The sequence below is a fragment of the Ovis aries genome, chromosome 15 (assembly GCF_016772045.2).
Source record: "Ovis aries strain OAR_USU_Benz2616 breed Rambouillet chromosome 15, ARS-UI_Ramb_v3.0, whole genome shotgun sequence".
NCBI classification, from domain to species: Eukaryota; Metazoa; Chordata; class Mammalia; order Artiodactyla; family Bovidae; genus Ovis; species Ovis aries.
The window spans coordinates 13,983,231-14,004,745 of NC_056068.1; the positions used below are offsets into that span (position 1 = coordinate 13,983,231).

Consider the following 21,515-nt stretch of genomic DNA (forward strand, 5'->3'; position numbering starts at 1 on the left):
GGGACTCTGAAGAGTCTTCTCCAGCACCATAGTTCAAAAACATCAATTCTTCGATGCTCAGTTTTCTTTATGATCCAGCTCTCACACTTGTACATGACTATTGGAAGAGCCATAGCTTTGAATATATGGACCTTTGTTGGCAAAGTGATGTCTTTTCTTTGTAATATGCTGTCTAGATTTGTCATAACCTTTCTTCCAAGGAGCACGGTTCTATATTCTAGCTAACTTCAAATGTTCAGCTCAGTTCAGTCACTCAGTCATGTCTGACTCTTTGCGACCCCATGGAGTGCAGCATGCCAGGCCTCCCTGTCCATCACCAACTCTCGGAGTTTGCTCAAACTCACGTCCATTGAGTCGGTGATGCCATCCAGCCATGTCATCCTCTGTAGTCCCCTTCTCCTCCTGCCTTCAATCTTTCCCAGCATCAGGGTCTTTTCCAGTGAGTTAGTTCTTTGTATCAGGTGGCCGAAGTATTGGAGTTTCAGCTTTAGCATCAGTTCTTCCAATGAATATTCAAGACTGATTTCCTTTCAGATTGACTGGTTGGATCTCCTTGCAGTCCAAGGGACTTTCAAGAGTGTTCTCCAACACTACAGTTCAAAAGCATCAATTCTTCGGTGCTGAGCTTTCTTTATAGTCCAACTCTGACATCCATACATGACTAGTGGAAAAACCATAGCTTTGACTAGACAGACCTTTGTCAGGAAAGTAATATCTTTGCTTTTTTTTTTTTTTAATCTTTGCTTTTTAATATGCCATCTAGGTTGGTCATAGCTTTTCTTCCAAGAACAAGCATCTTTTAATTTCATGGCTCCAGTCACCATCTACAGTGATTTTGGAGCCCGAGAAAATAGTCTGTCACTGTTCCATTGTTTTCCCATCTATTTGCCTTGAAGTGATGGGACCAGATGCCATGATCTTCATTTTTTGAATGTTGAGTTTTAAGCCAGCTTTTTCACTCCTTTTTCAGTTTCATCAAAGGCCTCTTTAGTTCCTCTTCACTTTCTGCCATAAAAGTGGTGTCATCTGCCTATCTGAGTTTATTGATATTTCTCCCAGCAATCTTGATTCCAGCTTGTGCTTCATCTAGCCCAGTGTTTCTCATGGTATACTCTGCATATAAGTTAAATAAGCACGGTGACAGTATACAACCTTGATGTACTCCTTTCCCAGTTGGGGACCAGTCTGTTGTTCCATGTCCAGTTCTAACTGTTGCTTCTTGACCTGCATACACATTTCTCAAGAGGCAGGTCAGGTGGTCAGGTATTCCCATCTCTTGAAGAATTTTCCACAGTTTGTTTTGATCTACATAGATAAAGGCTCTGATGTAATCAACAGGCAGAATTAGATGTTTTTCTGAAAGTCGCTTGCTTTTTTGATGATCCAGTGGATGTTGGCAATTTGATCTCTGGTTCCTCTGCTTTTTAAAATCCAGCTTGAACATCTGAAGGTTCACGGGTCACGTACTCTTGAAGCCTAGCTTGGAGAATTTTGAGCATTACTTTCCTAGCATGTGAGATGAGTGTACTTAAGAACACACCAGGTCGCTAGGTGTCCAGTATGCTACTGGAGAAGAATGGAGAAATAACTCCAGAAATATCAATAACCTCAGATAGGCAGATGACACCACTTTTATGGCAGAAAGTGAGGAGGAACTAAAGAAGAAGAATGGAGCCAAAGCGAAAACAGTGCCCAGTTGTGGATGTGACTGTTGATGGAAGTAAAGTCCGATGCTTTAAAGAGCAATATTGCATAGGAACCTGGAATGTTAGGTCCATGAATCAAAATAAATTAGAAGTGGTCAAACAAATGGCAAGAGTGAACATCAACATCTTAGAATCAGTGAACTAAAATGTACTGGAAGGGGCGAATTTAATTCAGATGACCATCATATCTACTACTATGGGCATGAATCCCTTAGAAGAAATTGGAGTAACCTCATAGTCAACAAAAGAGTCTGAAATGCAGTACTTGGGTGCAGTCTCAAAAATGACGGAATGATCTCTGTTTAGTGTCACAGTAATCCACGTTTGTGTCCCAACCAGTAATGCTGAAGAAGCTGAAGTTGAATGGTTCTATGAAGACCTCCAAGACCTTCTGGAACTGTCACCCCCAAAAGATGTCCTTTTCGTCATAGGGGACTGTAGTGCAAAAGTAGGAAGTCAAGAGCTACCTGGAATAACAGGCAAATTTGGCCTTGGAGTACAGAATGAAGCAAGGCAAAGGCTAATAGAGTTTTGCCAAGAGAACACACTGGTCATAGGAAACACAAGAGAAGACTCTACACATGGACATCACCAGATGGTCATTACAGGAATCAGATTGATTATATTCTTTCCAACCAAAGATGGAGAAGCTCTATATAGTCAGCAAAAACAAGACCAGGAGCTGACTGTGGCTCTGATCATGAACTCCTTATTGCCAAATTCAGACTTAAATTGAAGAAAGTAGAGAAAACCACTAGACCATTCAGGCATGACCTAAATCAAATCCCTTACAATTATATAGTAGAAGTGACAAATAGATTCAAGGGATTAGATCTATTAGAGTGCCTGAAGAACTATGGACAGAGGTTTGTAACACTGTACAGGAGGCAGTGTTTAAGACCATCAGAATGGCAATGCAAAATGGAAATGCAAAAAGGCAAAATGGTTGTCTGAGGAGGCCTTACAAATAGCTGAGAAAGGAAGAGAAGCTAAAGGCAAAGTCAAAAAGGTAACATAAAAACAAAAACAAAAAGGTAACATATACTCATCTAAATGCAGAGTTTCAAAGAATAGCAAATAAAGTCTTCCTCAGTGATTAGTGCGAAGAAATAGAGGAAACCATAGAATGGGAAAGACTAGTGATCTCTTCAAGAAAACTTGAGATACCAAGGGAGTATTTCATGCAAAGATGGGCTCAATGAAGGACAGAAATGGTATGGGCCTAACAGAAATAGAAGATATTAAGAAATGGTGGCAAGAATACATAGAACTATACAAAAACGATCTTCATGACCCAGATAACCACGATGGTGTGATCACTTAACCTAGAGCCAGACACCCTGAATGCAAAGTCAAGTGGGCCTTAGGAAGCATCATAACGAACAAAGCTAGTGGAGGTGATGGAATTCCAGTTGAGGTATTTCAAATCCTAAAAGATGATGCTGTGAAAGTGCTGCACTCAGTATACTAGCAAATTTGGAAAACTCATCAGAGGCCATAGGAGTGGTAAAGATCATTTTTTTTCCCCAATCCTAAAGAAGGGCAATCCCAAAGAATGCTCAAACTTCAAAATATTACCTCTTTCTTAAAACCTTCTGAAGCCCTTAGTCCAGATCCTTAAGTTCTTTCTCTCTTATTTATTTTTTGTATTCTATGTTGTGTTGTATAGTAAGTACTTTGGAGTGAAAGTTCACTAGGGGCCGCAGCCCTGTTGCATATCTCTGTATTATTACGTAGTAACTCCTAGGATAGTAGTATCTTGCATATAATGGGTGCTCAACAGTATTGATGAAATTAAACTTAGATATGAAATAACCAAAAGAATATGCTAGTGAGGAGAGCTGAATTTATAGTATCAGAACTGAGAAAAGACCTTCTTTAAAAAAAAATCAGATCATTAATAAATATATTAAGGAGCCATTTTAAGGACTTGATAGAGTCAAAAGCCAAAGTGGAAGGAATTGGGAAAGGAGTGGGTTCTAAACAAGTGGAACCATTGAAGATAGACCATTTGCTGTAATGTGGAAGGTAGCTAAACTCTTAAGAAATGGAATATGGTGTGCAGATTTGGAAAGAGACTGGTGAAGGAAAAGCACATGTGGTGTTTGAAAAAAACATGAGTGTGTTGGCAGAAATGCAAGTACCAAGATTACTCCAAGTCATGTGTTTTCCTTTTTCACCTTGGCAGAGGCTAAGCACCCCAGTGAGTCAGGCCACTGACCCTAATAATGAGTCCAGTGTGCTGACGCTGGTTAGAGGAAGAGTGCAGATCACGGACCAGGAAGCCTTGTAAACAGCGTCACGGCAGCCATCGGCAAGGACGATGCTCCTGAGTCACTGGGCTTGTGTTCTTGTTCATTCTGATGAAATTATTTATTTAGAAAACTATATTTTTACAGAGGTATCTCCCATAAATTATTACAGTTATGTTTTGAAATTTGTGATGTTTGATAACAGAATTGTTAAGCTCAGGAATCTGAATGGAGGAAGCTGTTGATGATGTGTGTGGTAGGGCCAGGGAGGCAGACAGTGAAGGTCTTAACATTGTGCTTGAAGTGACATGCTGGGGAGACTACTGTGGCCCATCTGTGGTTCAGTTATTTTTTTAAAAAGGAGAAAAGAATCATTACTTAGCTAATTAAAATGTTTTCCAAGTGTATTTTAAAAGATATGGTTTCTGATAAAATCACTTGATATAAAAACAATGAAAATACTTAATTTAATTGTTTAAATATTTAAACAATGAAAGGTAAATAGTTTCTGATAAAAGTCACTTGATATTATAACAATGAAAATATTTCTTGATAGAATATTATTTCTGTTTATCTATAATTGGGGGTGTTGAGTTTACAAAATGGTAGCCCAGAGTTCCTAAAATAAGTGTAGCTGTTGGATTTAGTTTCCTTTTGACTCTATTGTATGAAATACAATATTAGAATATTTCTGTTTAGGCTATGAGTCTTACATAAAATTTATTCAAGTCTCTGATTACTTAATTAGAAAACACTTGTGTGTATATATACATACATGCACATATGCCTTTCGGACAGTCCATTTCATTTTTCAGTATTTCTATAGATAATTGTGTGACTGTTTCAAAAGGTAAAATACTCATTTCCGAAGCTCTGGACTATGTTAGAACTAAAAGAGACCATCTAGACATGATTCTTGACCTTAAAGTGGCTGACATTGGAAACAGTTCAGGGAATAGTTTTCATGAGATTTTCAAAGAGGTATCTGACCATCAAAAAACTAACCACTAAAATAGTCTAATTGGTACTTTTCACGGATAATGGAGCTATAATGGAGAATGGGGATTAAGTCATTCGGCTGCGGATGCTGCTGTTAGCTAGAATGGACTAAAATCCTGGTTTCTTAATTCTCAACAACTTTTTCTTTAACCTTTTGGAAACTAGCAGTCAAAAAACAATTCCCACCAGTTGTTTAAGGATTATTTGTCATTCACGTAAGACATGGTCTCTCTTTTAAGAAATTATCTATTTATTTATTACTTTTGGCTGTGGTGGTCTTTGTTGCTGCACAGGCTTTTCACTAGTGCAGAGACCAGAGATGAGCTGTGCTGTGCTGGCTTCTCACGGAGCACAGGCTCTACAGCGCGTGGCCTTCCATAATTGGGGGCACGTCGGCTCAGCAGTTGCAGCTACCGGCTCTTAGAGCGCAAGCTCAATAGTAGTGGCCTGCAGGCTTAGTTGCTCTGCAGCATATGGGGTCATCCCACATCAGGGATTGAACGCACGTCTCCTGCATTGGCAGGTGCATTCTTTACCACTGAGCCACCAGGGAAGCCCTAAGACATAGTCTCTTTACAAAATGTTTGCTCTAGTGTCCTAAGAAAGTTTTCAGTAGAAATGGAATACTGTGTATATGGCATATATACTAAAATATCCTCAGTAACTCCAGAAGGAAAATGAAACTTTGTTTGTCTTCCTCTACTTGTGAGTTTTTTCCCTCAGTTTCAAATGGTTCAGCTGAATGTATTTCTTCTTTTCTCTAATCCTTAAGTTATTACCATTTCCTTTGAGTTTTTTCCCCAATTCTTATTTGTAGCTCTTATGGTATTATTGATATGTCTATGTGGTATAATGTCTGTTTCTGGCTGAAGTCTCAAGGGCAGAGGCTGTTCTGTAATCTGGTGTTTCGTATCAGTTCAGTTCAGTCGCTCAGTTGTGTCCGAGTCTTTGTGATACCATGGACTGCAGCACGCCAGGCTTCCCCGTCCATCACCCAACTCCTGGAGCTTGCTCAGACTGATGTCCATCAAGGCAGTGATGCCATCCAACCGTCTCATCCTCTGTCGCCCCCTTTTCCTCCGGCCTTCAATCTTTCCCAGCATCGGAGTCTTTTCCAGTGAGTCAGTTCTTCGCATCAGGTGGCCAAAGTATTGGAATTTCAGCTTCAGCATCAGTCCTTCCATTGAATATTCAGAACTGATTTCCTTTTGGATGGACTGGTTGGATCTCCTTTCAGTCCAAGGGACTCTCAAGAGTCTTCTCCAACACCACAGTTCAAAAGCATCAATTCTTCGGCGCTCAGCTTTCTAAATAGTCCAACTCTCACATCCATACATGACGAGTGGAAAAACCATAGCTTTGACTAGACAGACCTTTGTCAGGAAAGTAATGTCTCTGTTTTTTAATATACTGTCTAGGTTGGTCATAGCTTTTCTTCTAAGGAGCAAGTGTCTTTTAATTTCATGGCTGCAGTCACCATCTACAGTGATTTTGGAGCCTAAGAAAATAAAGTCTGTCACTGTTTCCATTGTTCCCCATCTGTTTGCCATGAAGTGATGGGACCAGATGCCATGATCTTCGTTTTTTGAATGTTGAACTTTAAGCCACCTTTTTCACTCTCTCTTTTCACTTTCATCAAGAGGCTCTTTAGTTATTTTTCCCTTTCTGCCATAAGGGTGGTGTCATCTGCATATCTGAGGTTTTTGATATTTCTCCCAGCAATTTTGATTCCAGCTTGTGATTCATCCGGCCCAGGATTTCACATGATGTACTCTGCATAGAAGTTAAATAAGCAGGGTGACAGTATACAGCCTTGACTTACTTGTTTCCCAATTTGGAAACAATCCATTGTTCCGTATCTGTTTCTGACTGTGCTTCTGGACCTGCATACAGATTTCTCAGGAGGCAGGTGAGGTGGTCAGGTATTCCCATCTGTTGAAGAATTTTCCAGTTTGTTGTGATCCACACAGTCAAAGGCTTTGGTGTAGTCAATAAAGCAGAAGTAGATGTTTTTTTGAAACTCTCTTGCTTTTACTGTGATCCAGCAGATGTTGGCAATTTGATTTCTGTCTCCTTTGCCTTTTCTAAATCCAGCTTGAACATCTGGAAGTTCTCGGTTCACACGCTGTTGAAGCCTGGCTTGGAGGATTTTGAGCATTATTTTACTAGCATGTGAGATGAGTTCAATTATGTGGTATTTTGAACATTCTTTTGCTTTGCCTTTCTTTGGAATTGAAATGAAAACTGACCTTTTCCTTTCCTGTGGCCACTGCTGACTTTTCCAAATTTGCTGGCATATTGAGTGCAGCACGTTCACAGCATCATCTTCTAGGGTTTGAAATAGCTGAGCTAGAATTCCATCATCTCCACTAGCTTTGTTCATAGTGATGCTTCCTAAGGCCCACTTGACTTCACATTACAGGATGGCTGACTCTACTTAAGTGATCACACCATTGTGGTTATTTGAGTCATTAAGATCTTTCTTCTGTGTATTCCTGCCACTTCTTCTTAATATCTTCTGCTTCTGTTAGGTTCATAACGTTTCTGTCCTTATGAAATGTTCCCTTGGTATCTCTGATTTTCTTGAAGAGATCTCTGGTCTTTCCCATTTTGTTGTTTTCCTCTCTTTCTTTACAGTGATCCCTGAGGAAGGCTGTTTTATCTCTACTTGCTATTCTTTGGAACTCTGCATTCAGATGAGAAGGCAGTGGCACCCCACTCCAGTACTCTTGCCTGGAAAATGCCACGGACGGAGAAGCCTGGTGGGCTGGAGTCCATGGGGTCGCTAACAGTTGGACACAACTGAGCGACTTCACTTTCACTTTTCACTTTCATGCACTGGAGAAGGAAATGGCAACCCACTCCAGTGTTGCTTGCCTGGAGAGTCCCAGGGATCGGGGAGCCTGGTGGGCTGCTGTCTATGGGGTCGCATAGAGTCGGACACGACTGAAGCGACTTAGCAGCAGTAGCAGCTGCATTCAGATGGGTATATCTTTCCTTTTCTCCTTTGCCTTTAGCTTCTTTCTTTTTTCAGCTGTCTGTAAGGCCTCCTCAGACAACCATTTTGCCTTTTTGCATTTCTTCCCTTGGGGATGGTCTTGATCACTGCCTCTTTTACAAACCTCTGTCCATAGTTCTTCACACACTCTGTCTATCAGATCTAATCCCTTGAATCTATTTGTCACTTCCAGTCTTTAATATGTAAGGAATTTGATTTAGGTCATGGCTGTACGGTCTAGTGGTTTTCTTTACTTTCTTCAGTTTAAGTGAATTTGGCAATAAGGAATTCCTGATCTGAGCCACAGTAAGCTCCTGGTCTTGTTTTTGCTGACTGTATAGAGCTTCTTCATCTTTGGCTACAAAGAATATAATCAGTCTGTTTTCAGAATTGACCATCTGGTGATGTCAATGTGTAGAGTCTTCTCTTGTGTTGTTGGAAGAGGGTATTTCCTTTGGCCAGTGTGTTCTCTTGGCAAAGCTCAATTAGCCTTGCCCTGCTTCATTTTGTACTCCAAGGTCAAATTTGCCTGTTACTCCAGGTAGCTTTTGACTTGCTACTTTTGCATTACAGTCCACTGTGATGAAAAGGACATCTGTTTTGGGTGTTAGTTCTAGAAGGTCTTGCAGGTTTTTATAGAACTGTTCAACTTCGGCTTCTTCTTGCTGAAGCTAAAGTCCATGCCCCAACCATATGCCCCTGTAGTTGGGGCATAGACTTGGATTACTGTGATATTGAATGGTTTGTCTTGGAAACAGAGATCATTCTGTCATTTGAGATTGTACCCAAGTACTGCATTTTCAGACTCTTCTGTTGACTATGAGGGCTACTCCTCCTTCTGGGCGTCAGGGGAAGGTAGTTAAGGAAGGAGTTGGATCTGGTGTGGGAAATATGGGTGCAGCCAGAGAAGAGCTACATCCTGCAGCCAGATGTACAGCAGTGTTTTGTACATAGGGTTTTATCATTGCTAATTTCTTTGAAGAGATATGTGTGTTATGCAGTGAATCAAGATAGACAAAATTGAATCAGTATAAACAGTACATCAGTATAAACGTAACCAATTGCAAAGGTTTTGCAATGACTTATTGAATCAGTAAGAATAACAGGACTGATTTATTGTGGAAAATATACCTTCAGGATAAGTTTGGGGTGGTTGAAAACCAGAGTTGGTCAGAAGAGAAGACAGTTTAGAGACTAAGTTAAAAAATATTTAACTTTAAGACTGATTCTCATGACCAGTGGCAAGGAACAGTTGTGTCTGGCTGGAATGAAATGTAAACTTGAGCTAGAATGAGATATGGTGGAGTACCTTGGCACTGTGAATACTGTTAAGATATTTAGTTTGATTTGGAGGTAATTGGGTAGCAGTATATGCACTTTCATCATAATGAATACAAGTGTTAAATAATTGTTGGAGTGATGTTAGAAGAAAATTATTCTTATAGATTTGAATATTACATATTAAAAAGTGATGGGACTAACATCACTGAGAGCATCCAGTTACGAGCTGATTCTGGCTTTTTTTCATCCAAAGTGTATTGAGCTAGAGTGAGACATGAAAATGCGAAATAAAAATCCTATTCAATTTGAAAGAAAGGAAGGGAAGAAGAAAAAAAAAATATAAACTGTTCCTTAATGGACATGACTTCATGCAATTGAAATGGCTGTCAAATTGGAGTAAACAGTTTTGGGAAAAGTAGTTCTGTGGAAAACATAATAGGCAAAAGAGCGTTAGTTTTTACTGTGATTTTTTCCAGAGAAAGGTTATTTTTGGTGACATAATTAGTTGTCTTCTGGTAGTACTACCATGTCCTTTTTATTACTTTATAGAACACTTGAGCTTTTTAGTATGGAAAAAGTTAATTTTATATTGTCAGTTTCAAGTTGGATGTCTTTCACTTCTGAATCCATATTATCTAACATAATGTTGTCCAAAAGACATAATTTCTTATTTTGTGAATACCAGGTCTTTAATTATAGTTCTTGCTGTCTCCTCCGCACCCCCACCCCTTACAAACCTGAGTATAGTCACTGAGTCACATTTGTGTTCTGACTTGTATGTCACAGCTGGAAGTAGCAATAATGAGAAGTGAAACAGCAACGTTGCCATTATAATTTTTAAATTGATGCAGCTAATCTGACTTGGGGTAGGGTAGTTTCTATGTAATAACATTTGTTGTAAATAATAGCAGTTAGTCATGTGGTGCTTTTTTTTAGATACTTTACATATTTTATTGTAACCAAGTTGAGAAAACGATCTGTGGTGAAGGATCTTGGACTAGCAACACAAACAACAAAAATGTCTGAGAAGAGGAGCTCATAGATGAGTAAATACAGTAAAATTTTACAGGTATTGCAATAGAAATATGTACAGTGAAGGAAGATGCAGTTAAGATGGATAGGGACAAACAGGGAAGTGTATGAAGGACATTATAGGCAAAGGCAGCAGAGTCAGCAGCGAAGGTGCAGATGCATGAGATGGCTAAAGAGCTTAGAGAGTCTGCACGCCATTCCCAGTGGGTTCAGTTGAGCGAAGCTATGGCTAGATATATGGAACAAAGGCCTGATCACGGAAGACTGCAGGTGTTGTGCTAAGGAGGTTGGATGCGATTCTGTAGGCAGTATAGTCAGTTCAGTTCAGTCACTCAGTCATGTCTGACTCTTCGCGACCCTATGAATTGCAGCACGCCAGGCCTTCCTGTCCATCACCAACTCCCGGAGTTCACCCAAACTCATGTGCATCGAGTTGGTGTTGCCATCCAGCCATCTCATCCTCTGTCGTCCCCTTCTCCTGCCCCCAATCCCTCCCAGCATTAGAGTGTTTTCCAATGAATCAACTCTTAGCATGAGGTGGCCAAAGTACTGGAGTTTCAGCTTTAGCATCAGTACTTCTAAAGAACATCCAGGACTGATCTCCTTCAGAATGGACTGGTTGAATCTCCTTGCAGTCCAGGGTACTCTTAAGAGTCTTCTCCAACACTACAGTTCAAAGGCATCAATTCTTCGGTGCTCAGCTTTCTTCACAGTCCAACTTTCACATCCATACGTTACCACTGGAAAAACTGTAGCCTTGACTAGACAGACCTTTGTTGGCAAAGTAATGTCTCTGCTTTTGAATACACTGTCTAGGTTGGTGATAACTTTCCTTCCAAGGAGTAAGCGTCTTTTAATTTCATGGCTGCAGTCACCATCTGCAGTGATTTTGGAGCCCCCCAAAATAAAGTCTGACACTGTTTCCACTGTTTTCCTATCTATTTCCCATGAAGTGATGGGACCAAATGCCATGATCTTCGTTTTCTGAATGCTGAGTTTCAAGCCAGCTTTTTCACTCTCCTCTTTCACTTTCATCAAAAGGATTTTTAGTTCCTCTTCCCTTTCTGCCATAAGGGTGGTGTCATCTGCATATCTGAGGTTATTGATATTTCTCCTGGCAATCTTGATTCCAGCTTGTGCTTCTTCCAGCCCAGGGTTTCTCATGATGTACTCTGCATATAAGTTAAATAAGCAGGGTGACAATAAACAGCCTTGACATACTCCTTTGAAGTTTTAAGCAGGGAATGCAGGTCAAAACCGCAGTGGGATATCACTTCATATCTGTGTTGTTTAGTTGCTGTTCAGTCACTCAGTCGTGTCCCACTCCTTGAGACCTTGTGGACTGCAGCATGCCAGGCTGCCCTGTCCTTCATACCTGTTAGAATGGCAGTTATCAAAAAGACAGAAAATCATGAATGCTGGTCAGGATGTGGCTAAAAAGGGAACCCTGGTAGACTGTTGGTTGGAATATAAATTGGTGCAACCACTACAGAAAAAGGATGGAGGTTCCTCTAAAAATTAAACATAGAACTATCATGTGATGCAGCAGTTTGACTTCTGGATATTTATCTGAGAAAAACAAAAACACTAACTTGAAAGGGTACTCCCACATTAACTTCAGCATTATTTATAGTAACCAAGACATGGAAGCAACCTAAAGGTCCATTGATGGGTGAATGGATAAAGAAAATGTGCTACACACACACACATGGAGAGAGACACAGTGGGTGGTATTTAACCATAAAAAGAAGAAAATACTGCCATTTGCAACAGCATGGGTGGATCTTGAGGGCTTTATGTCTAGTGAAATAAGTCAGAGGAAGACAAATACTATATGATCTCACAAATACATGTGGAATCTGAAAAACAAAAAGCAGACTCGTAGGTACAGAGTGCAGATTGGTGGTTGCCAAGAGGCAGGTGATTCGGGTTGGGGGCAATGGGTAAAATGGGTAAAGGTGGTCAAAATACATACTTCCGGTTATGAAGTAAACAAGTTGTGGGGATGTGATATATACCATGGTGACTATAGTTAATAATAATGTTTAGTTGAGAGTTGCTAAGAGAGTTGATTTTAAAAGTTCTTATCAGAAGAAACAAATTGTTAATATATGTGGTGATGATGTTAATGAGATTTTCTGTGATTACTGCACAATATATACAAATATTGAATCGTTAGGCTGTACATCTGAAACTAATGTTCTGTATCTATTATATGTCAGCTTTTTAAAAAAGTCTTAAGCAGAGGAATAATAGGATCAGATCTGTTTTTGAAAGATCACTTTGGTATTAGTTTGGGATGATGTATTGAATGAGTAGTCGAGGGAAAAGGTGTTGTGCTAAGACTGTAAAAATTAGGATATGAAAAGGATGCATTCAAGAGATGGTAGGGAGGTAGAATCTACAGAACTTTGGATTGATTGTACACGATTGGTTTGGGAACAAAATGGTGATGGTTTAGAAAGCTTACTTGGGAAGTGGGAGTGTTGCTGAGCACTGCCTGGGGTCTAGCTAATGTTTCTAACGGTGAGTTTAAGATGGCCCCAATGTGAAGATTTACTCCATTAGCACAGAAGAAGGTAGATAGTTATATTGATCTGAATTCAGGGATTAGCAGGGCAGGGGTGGTCAGTGGATAGAAACAGGACACCGAGGGTTTGCCGAAAGAGAATGTAAACTGTTACACTGGGTTGGATGGAGAAGGAGGTGAAGCGGGGGAGAGAGAAAAGGAAGCATGAAGAATAAGGACAAACGGAGAAGTTGAGGGATGAGTTGTCACCACTGGATTGACGGTTCAATGTAGGAAAAGTTAAGAAAGTGAGATGTTTGGAAAGAATAGCATCTGCGGTCAGATACTGGTTTCCTCGAGTTTTTGATGACAAAGACTGGGTAGTTTCCAGAAATGGTAAAGTGGGGTATGTGCTGCAGAAACACATTGCTCAGGTGGGGATGTAGATGAGGAATGTAGGAAGTGAGGAATTTTGAGCTAGGCGGTTGCTAGTTTGTCCCTGTGAACATTAAAATTGCCGCGATGAAGGCTGAGTAGAAAGAAGCTTTAAGAGGAGAAAGTGAGCCAGGTTAGTAGGAAGTCTTTGCTAATGTGAGAAGCAGTGATTAAAAGGTGAGTGGGGGATGGTAAGAGAGGTTGTCTGCACAAATACCAAGCACCTCGGAGGAAGAAGGCTTTTATATATCGAGATGGAAAAGGAACACTGGTGTGGAAGCATGAGACAGGAGCTGGGGGAATGCTGGCTTCACCTTTGGATTTGGTTAGATGTGGGACAAGAGTCTTCTCTAGAAAAGGCTGCACAGAAGTGGGCTCCTGGAAGGAGATCTCAGCTGAAGCAAAGAGGTGGAGGGGAGAATTTGGTTGAAGATAGAAGAGAATTTATTCCATATGGCGTAAAAAGTCCAGTGCAAAGGAAAAGTTAGCTGAAAGAAGACTTGGGCAGGGAAAATGGACAGAGGAAACAGAGAGTCGGACTTGAAGGTTTGACATTTTTGAAGAGGTTCACGATGACAAGGATAATAAGAATGTTTGGATTGAAGTTTGTGTGTTGAAGTTTATGGGCCTAGGAAAACCGAGGACCAAAGCGGCATTGGTTACTTAGTGAGATTGTTGTTGTTTAGTCGCTGAGTCATGTCTGACTCTCTGTGACCCTATGGACTGTAGCCCACCAGGCTCCTCTGTCCATGGGATTCTCTAGGAAAGAAAACTGAAGAGGGTTGCCATTTCCTCCTCCAGACTTAATGAGATTAGTAGACTGCAGTCTTTGCTCTGAGTTCAGATGCCTTGCCGATTCTTATTCTCTAGAAGTTTATCTTTTAAAAGGAGGAGGCAGTGTAACTAAAGAGCTCTAGTCTAAAGAATTTAAATGCCATTATAGAGTATAGGCAGAAGTATAGATTATTGAGTTTTATTCCACTGGATGACGTGGGAAGACTTCTTGGAAAAACCGGCCTTTTTACTGGGTCTTAAAGAGTAAGTAACAGTAGGATGTTAATAAATAGAAAGAATTAGCTCAGTCATTTTTGACTCTTTGCGACCCCATGGACTGTAGCCTGCCATGCTCCTCTGTCCATGGAATTTTTCAGGCAAGAAGACTAGAGTGGGTTGCCATTTCCTTCTCTAGGCGACCTTCCTGACCCGGGGATCGAACCTGGGTCTCCCACACTACAGGCAGACTCTTTACTGTCTGAGCAACCAGGGAAGATAAATGGGCATTCTGTTTTGGAGTTGCATGAGCAGTGGTATGAATTCAGGGAAATACAGAGCTTATTTATGAAACAGTTCATAAAAGGTAAACATAGAGGGCTTGACCTCAAGATGAGCAGTGGAGAAATGGAAAAGAACAGTGGAAATGAAGTTATATTATCCTAGTAGCCATGGTGATCAGAAGCATGTACAAAGCCCATATGGCAGGAGAAAAATAACTGTTGAAAATAGAGCTCTGCATTCCGTAGCCACCTTCAGTCTTGAGCAGCCACTTCATGTTTATACCAGAACTTTCAGCAATTGTGGTGGTGATGGTAGTGGTATGTGTATGTGTATTTGTGTTTGCTATAATCACAACAACAGTACTATGATACGGTCACACGTGTGGCCCCTCCAGCCCCTCGTATCTTGCCTGGAGTTTAAAACCTTCTAGTGCTTATTCAGATATGTTGTAGATCATATCTATTTATGTTTATGTGTATCTGAAAAAAGTTACTAATTAAAGGCTGTTTTCCACACTTCTGCTTGAAAGACTGATTCTTTGAGAGTGACAGGTACTAGTTACAATACCTGGTTTTGTTTATTTTCCCTTAGATTTGTTTACTTCATATTTTGGCTCTAAAGAACTGTTTGGTGTCTTAATGGGACATACTCTGATATTCCTATTGATACTGTTTTTCTCCTAGGTCTACACTACCCTAATTCCAAGTTGTGTTTTGTTGCCTTTACATAGTTTTCTGTTTTCTCAGGTCGTACACATAAAAAGTAGTATTATACATTTCAGCTTGTTTGAAATAGACTTTATAAAGTGTTGATTGCTGTAACACTTAGAGGCTTGTGTTTGGCTGTACAGAATAGAAGATTCCATTACAGTGATTTTAAAAACTGAACTTCATTTATTTTACATAACCAAGACTCCCAAAGTAGGGAGTTGTTAGGGTGGATTCACCTGCTCACCAGGACTTTATGCCCTTCGGTGTCCTACATAGGCCAACACTTGCTCCCATTTACAGGATGCTAAGTATTTCTGAGCTTTGCATTCTTGGTCCAGGCTAGAGAAAGTGGGAAAGGTTAAGAAGTGCCTTGCTATTTCTGCTCTCCTTTATTAAGAAAATAAAAGGCTTCCAAAACAATGGAACAGACTTCCGCTTAAATTTCACTGACGAAAATTGTGTCGCATTGTCTCCTAGACACAAAAGAACCAAAAGCAAGCATGTCATCTTGGGCTCACCATAACTGTCCTCATGCAGATCAGGAAAGAAAGGAATGTATTTATATATATATATGGAGTAGGCAGCGAACAATATTTGTCAGAGTACTGTGCTTAAATTTTTATTGTTTTCCTTGTTATTTTAATGTTATGTTTAGTGTTATTTTAATTAATCATAAATTGGTACAGAAAAAAAGAAATCATTCTCAGCCTATCAATTTTTCTTTCCTTACACTATAAAGCTAAAGATATTCTATTATCTAAAGATAATAGAATTCTTATGACTGTTCCCTTGTCATATTATAGATTGTTGGCCACAAAAACAATTAACCACAATTATACTTTGAAATAGTTAATAAAGAGATGTTTGTATTTGAAAAAAATTTTTTGAAGTGTTTGCAGTGGAATGCCATTTTCTTTCTTTTTTTTTTTTGCCACTTTCATTCATTTAAATGAAGTGATTATTTTGAGGGAGATGATTTTCACATTGTATAAATATATAAAAATGTAGATAGCATGATTTTATACATGCAACATTGTAAAAAAAACTGGACAAAAAACTAATACATTCAGGAAAGTAGCAGGATACAAAATCAACATGGAGAAGTCAGTTGTTTCTATATACTAATAATGCATTTTCCAAAAAAGACACTAAGGAAACCAATTCATTGCAATAGCATTAAGGAAAAAAGGAAAATATAATACTAAGGAATAAAATTATCCAAGGAAGTTAAAGACCTGTATGAAGAAAACTATAAAACGATGATGGGAGAAATTGAAAAAGACACAAATCGATAGAAAGTGATCCTGTGTTAATGAACTGGTAAACTTAATCTTGTTAAAATGTCATTGCTGCCCAAAGTGATTTACAGATTCAATGCATGCTACATAAAAATTCTAATGGCATTTTACATAGATAGAAAAAACAATCTTGAAGTCAGTATGGAACCATTAAAACCCAAAATGGCTAACGCAGTCTTGAGCACAATGAACAGAGCTGGAAGCATCACACTTCCTAACCTCAAGCTGTATGGCAAGGCTGTGGTTCTCAAAACAGTGGACAGCAGAACAGATTGGTAGAACTACATGTGTACACAGTCAATCTACCTTTGAAAACAGCGAGAATGAACAGTGGGGAAATGATACTCTTCAATGAATAGTGTTGGTGAAAATGGATATCCATATGCAGAAGGGTGAGATTGGACCCTTCTATTACATCACACAAGAAATCAACCAAAATGGATTAAGCATTTAAAAGTAAGACCTGAATCTGTAAAACTCCCGGAGGAAAACATTGGGGAAAAGCTCTTTGTTACTGGTCTTGAAATGGTTTCTCAGATTTGCCACCGTTAGGGGAGGTAACAAAAGCAAAAACAAACTATTAGGACTATATCAAAGTGACCGACAGAGTGAGAGAAAATGTTTTCAAATCCTATCTGATAAGGGGGAAAAATCTGTCCTATCAAAAGGGACAGATTTTCAGATATAAATTATGTCTGGTTACCTAATATATAGCATAGTGACTAGAGTTTAATAATATTGTATACTTGAAATTGCCAAGATGGTAATCTCAAATTGTCTCACCAGAGAAAGAAAGGTAACTGTGTGAGGTGATGGTGTCTCAGTTAGCTTTATTGTGGTGATCATTTCATAGTGAATACATATATCAGAATAACATGTGGTACACCTAAAATATATACAATATTTTTAGTATCCAAACCTCAATAAAAATGAACTGACGACTATTTGAGAGGAGATGATTTTTACATTGTAAACATAATTTAGTAGTCACTACATGCAGGTATTAGAGTGGACAAATTTTAAAACAAAAATGTGGTTTCTAAATATCACAACCTCAAGGTGGATTATTATATCAGAATCTTGACTTTTTGTGTGAAGTAGGCTTTTAATATGTTGGGAATGAAGCTTTAGAAAAATGTATTTCTTAGTCAGAACTTTAAGTTTCAGTTCAAACTGTCTGAGATTTTCCTACTATTGATTTTTCTTCCGTAAATAATTTAAGTTTCTTCTACTGATGAAAGGAAATGATGTAAATCATTCAGTTTGTGACATCAGTTTATTGTCACTGTATTTTTGAATTTAATAAACATAATACACGTTAACTATATACAAAGGCACTGAAGTAGATTTTATAGAAAATAAACACAGTTGTCCTTCTTGGGACGTTGAAATTTTAATTGGTGAGACAACATTTACATACTTGAGACCAATAAACAGTAAAAGGCAGTATGTGATCAGGTATCCAAAGGTCTATAACAATTTAAGAGAATAAAAGTATCGAGTGTGATTACTTAGTGTAATGGAAAAAATGGATATTTAAGACAGGCTTGTTAAAAAACACGCAATTTGGTTGTGGGGGAAAGTTACAAGGTACAAAGACAGGCTTGTCTTTCCATCATTATCTTTTCTCCTTCTGCTCATCTAACCCTGTCAAACTATTTGTAGTTTCTCAAGTGTTCTGTGCTCTTTGATAATTCTATACTTTTAGTGATTTTTGTTTATTTTTGGAATTCCCTTGCTTGTTTGTCAGCCTGGCAATTTCCTATCTTTCAAGACTCAGTTCAGATATCACCTGCTCTGTGATGTCTTCCCTGAACTTTCCTGGGTAGAGTTAGGTACTTTCTTTTCCTTTTTCCGGATTCATAATCACGGTGCTTCTCTGTCTCTCTGCTCTCAGTCCACCTGGGGGTGTATGTATGTGTATAGTTAGGGTTATCACATTGTGCTCTTTATCTGTCTCTTCCACAAGCTTGTGAGCTTTATGAACATGAGAGCTTTGCCCTATTTATCTCCAAGTCATAGTGCCTGGTGTAATGGTTTTTTGCACATTGGCCTGATAATTGAGTGATTAATTGGATGGTTAGATAAAAAGAAAGAATTAATCTGGAGTGTATTCATAAATACTAGGGAAGCCTGTCTAGAGGGAATGTGGATGGTAAGACTACTTAGCCCTATTCTTAGAAATAGAGCTTGCAGTTTATCAGTATTTAGAGATAAGATTGAATAGGCAGTATCGGACTGGTTGGCAGTAGAAGTTTTAATAAACAGTGGGGTTATAGTTAATAAAATTTCTGAATTTTTTTAATTTTTTAATTTTTTTAAATTTCTGAATTTTTAACACGCCCATTTTTCAAATGTCCTGTGCTTTTGTATCTTGTAGTGCTTCCACTTCTCATTCAGAGAATTCAGTGCATACAAAATCAGCTTCTGTTGTCTCATCGGATTCCATATCAACTTCTGCAGAGAACTTTTCTCCTGATTTGAGGGTATGTATATTGTTCCTAAGTCCTAGTGAAGTATTTGCTATCAGCTGTTTGTGGCCACACTATCAATATAACTTTTAACTAATTAGGCAGGAGACATTGATGGAGCATTCTCAAAGACCTGAATCTGTATGTAATATCCTAGAACAGGTTATTCTTACTTATCTATAAAAAAGAAAATAAAAACATATGTTTCATTTCTGAGTTTGATGTCTTCTAAGTTCTTTGCCAAAAGGTAATTAATGAATTCTGTAGTGGTATAAAAGATTTTCATGAATACTCCCATAATGCTTTACTCCCAGTCATAACTAATATTTATTGAGTGCCCTACCATGTGCCAAATGTTGTTCTAAGTGCTTTAGTGAAATATCTCTTAAAATACTTCCACCAATTCTGTAAGGTAGAAATTATTATTACCACCATTCTACAGATGACAATAACTCATAGAGAGATTAAATAACATGTCAAAGGTCTCATAGCCAATAAATCTTATTGTCAGTATTCCTGCTCATGTAATCCAGTTCTGGAGCTAAGTCACTTAAATATTGTGCTGTAGTTGCTACATAACTTATTGTAGTTTATAAGTCAGTCAGTTCATTCGCTCAGTCGTGTCTGACTCTTTGTGACCCCATGAACGCCAGGCCTCCCTGTCCATCACCAATTCCCGGAGTTACCCAAACCCATGTCCATCGAGTCGATGATGCCATCCAACCATCTCATCCTCTGTTGTCCCCTTCTCCTGTCCTCAGTCTTTCCCAGCATCAGGGTCTTTTCCAGTGAGTCAGCTCTTCGCATGAGGTGGCCAAAGTATTGGAGTTTCAACTTCAACATCAGTCCTTCCAAAGAACACCCAGGACTGATCTCCTGTAGGATGGACTGGTTGGATCTCCCTGCAGTCCAAGGGACTCTCAAGAGTCTTCTCCAACACCACAGTTCAGAAGCATCAATTCTTCAGTGTTCAGCTTTCTTCACAGTCCAACTCTCACATCCATACATGGCTACTGGAAAAACCATAGCCTTGGCTAGACGGACCTTTGCTGGCAAAGTAATGTCTCTGCTTTTGAATATGCTGTCTAGGTTGGTCATAACTTTCCTTCCAAGGAGTAAGCGTCTTTTAATTTCATGGCTGCAGTCACCATTTGCAGTCATTTTGGAGCCCAGAAAAATAAAAAGTCAGCCACTGTATCCACTGTTTCCCCATCTATCTGCCATGAAGTGATGGGACCGGATGCCATGATCTTCGTTTTGTGAATGTTGAGCTTTAAGCCAACTTTGCACTCTCCTCTTTCACTTTCATCAAGAGGCTCTTAATAGTTCTTCTTCCCTTTCTGCCATAAGGGTGGTGTCATTTGCATCTCTGAGCTTATTGCTGTTTCTCCCGGCAATCTTGATTCCAGCTTGTACTTCCTCCAGCCCAGTGTTTCTCATGATGTACTCTGCATAGAAGTTAAATAAGCAGGGTGACAGTATACAGCCTTGACGTACTCCTTTTCCTTTTTACAACAAATGTAAAAAGACTGGATAGAAACATCTGTAAAGGTGTCTGCATATTAGCCATTATCTTTTGTGAAATGTCACAAAATACTAAATAGGGTATAGCACTTTAAACATCACTACAAATGATAAAGGTTTATATTTAGAATCTGAATATATGTTGTACTGATTTAAAAGGCTTCATAATATCATTAACTGTTATCTTGAAGCATAACATACATTTAGGGCAGGGCTCATCATTAATGATAGTGCATATAAATCTATTACCTTTCATTAATTTATTACTATTTTAAATACGCATTTGATATATGTATCTAACTTTGGTTTATTCATTACATTAAAAGAATGCATTAAGGGCCTCTGGGCCTCTTGATAATTTTGAAGTTTTTGGCCTACTTCAGATCAGCTTTTATTAGTTAAAAACTATCATTTTAAACCTCATGTGACTGATAAAAAACTCATATTAGGAATGGGAGAAATACTGCTTTTATTTCTAGCCTATACTCACATTATTAATGTTATAGTCTACCTGCTATTTCTTGCCTAAAATATGTTAAACCATTTGTGTGTTCTTGTGAGAGTTAGTTTGTTTAAATTCCTTATGGTTACATTAAATTTGGTTAAATTCCTGGGCACACATGTGAAATGCAGTACACTGTAGGAAGCTGAAAGAAGGCCTCCATTGTCAGCTTGTCTGCGTGCAGACCCCCTTTATTTCCTCAGGATGTTGTATGTACGTAGCAGTGGTTTACATTGGGAAAAGTAGAGGTCAGGCCAGGAGGAGAAGGGGACAACAGAGGATGAGATGGTTGGATGGCATCACTGACTCAATGGACATGAGCTTGAGTGAACTCCGGGAGTTGGTGATGGACAGGGAGGCCTGGCGTGCTGCAGTCCATGGGGTCGCAAAAGAGTTGGACATGACTGAGTAACTGAACTGAACTGAATGTTAAACTATATGTTAAACATTTTAATTTCTTATTTTGAATAAAGTTTTAATTTTAGAACAGGTTTAGATATACAGAAAAATTGCAAGGATACTA

General features: G+C 38.9%; 1 protein-coding gene across 3 annotated transcripts in view; it reads left to right on the forward strand.

Annotated features, from left to right (window-relative positions):
- MTMR2 (myotubularin related protein 2) overlaps positions 1 to 21,515 on the forward strand; it is a 111,600-nt gene that overhangs the window by 24,450 nt on the left and 65,635 nt on the right. For all 3 annotated transcript variants that reach the window (XM_060399672.1, XM_027979149.3, XM_060399671.1), the window contains one exon: positions 18,876 to 18,981. Coding sequence is in view for 2 of the 3 variants with exons in the window: in XM_027979149.3 (XP_027834950.2) it covers positions 18,876 to 18,981 (106 nt within the window). In the remaining variant the exon portion in view is untranslated. The remainder of the gene's footprint in view (positions 1 to 18,875; positions 18,982 to 21,515) is intronic.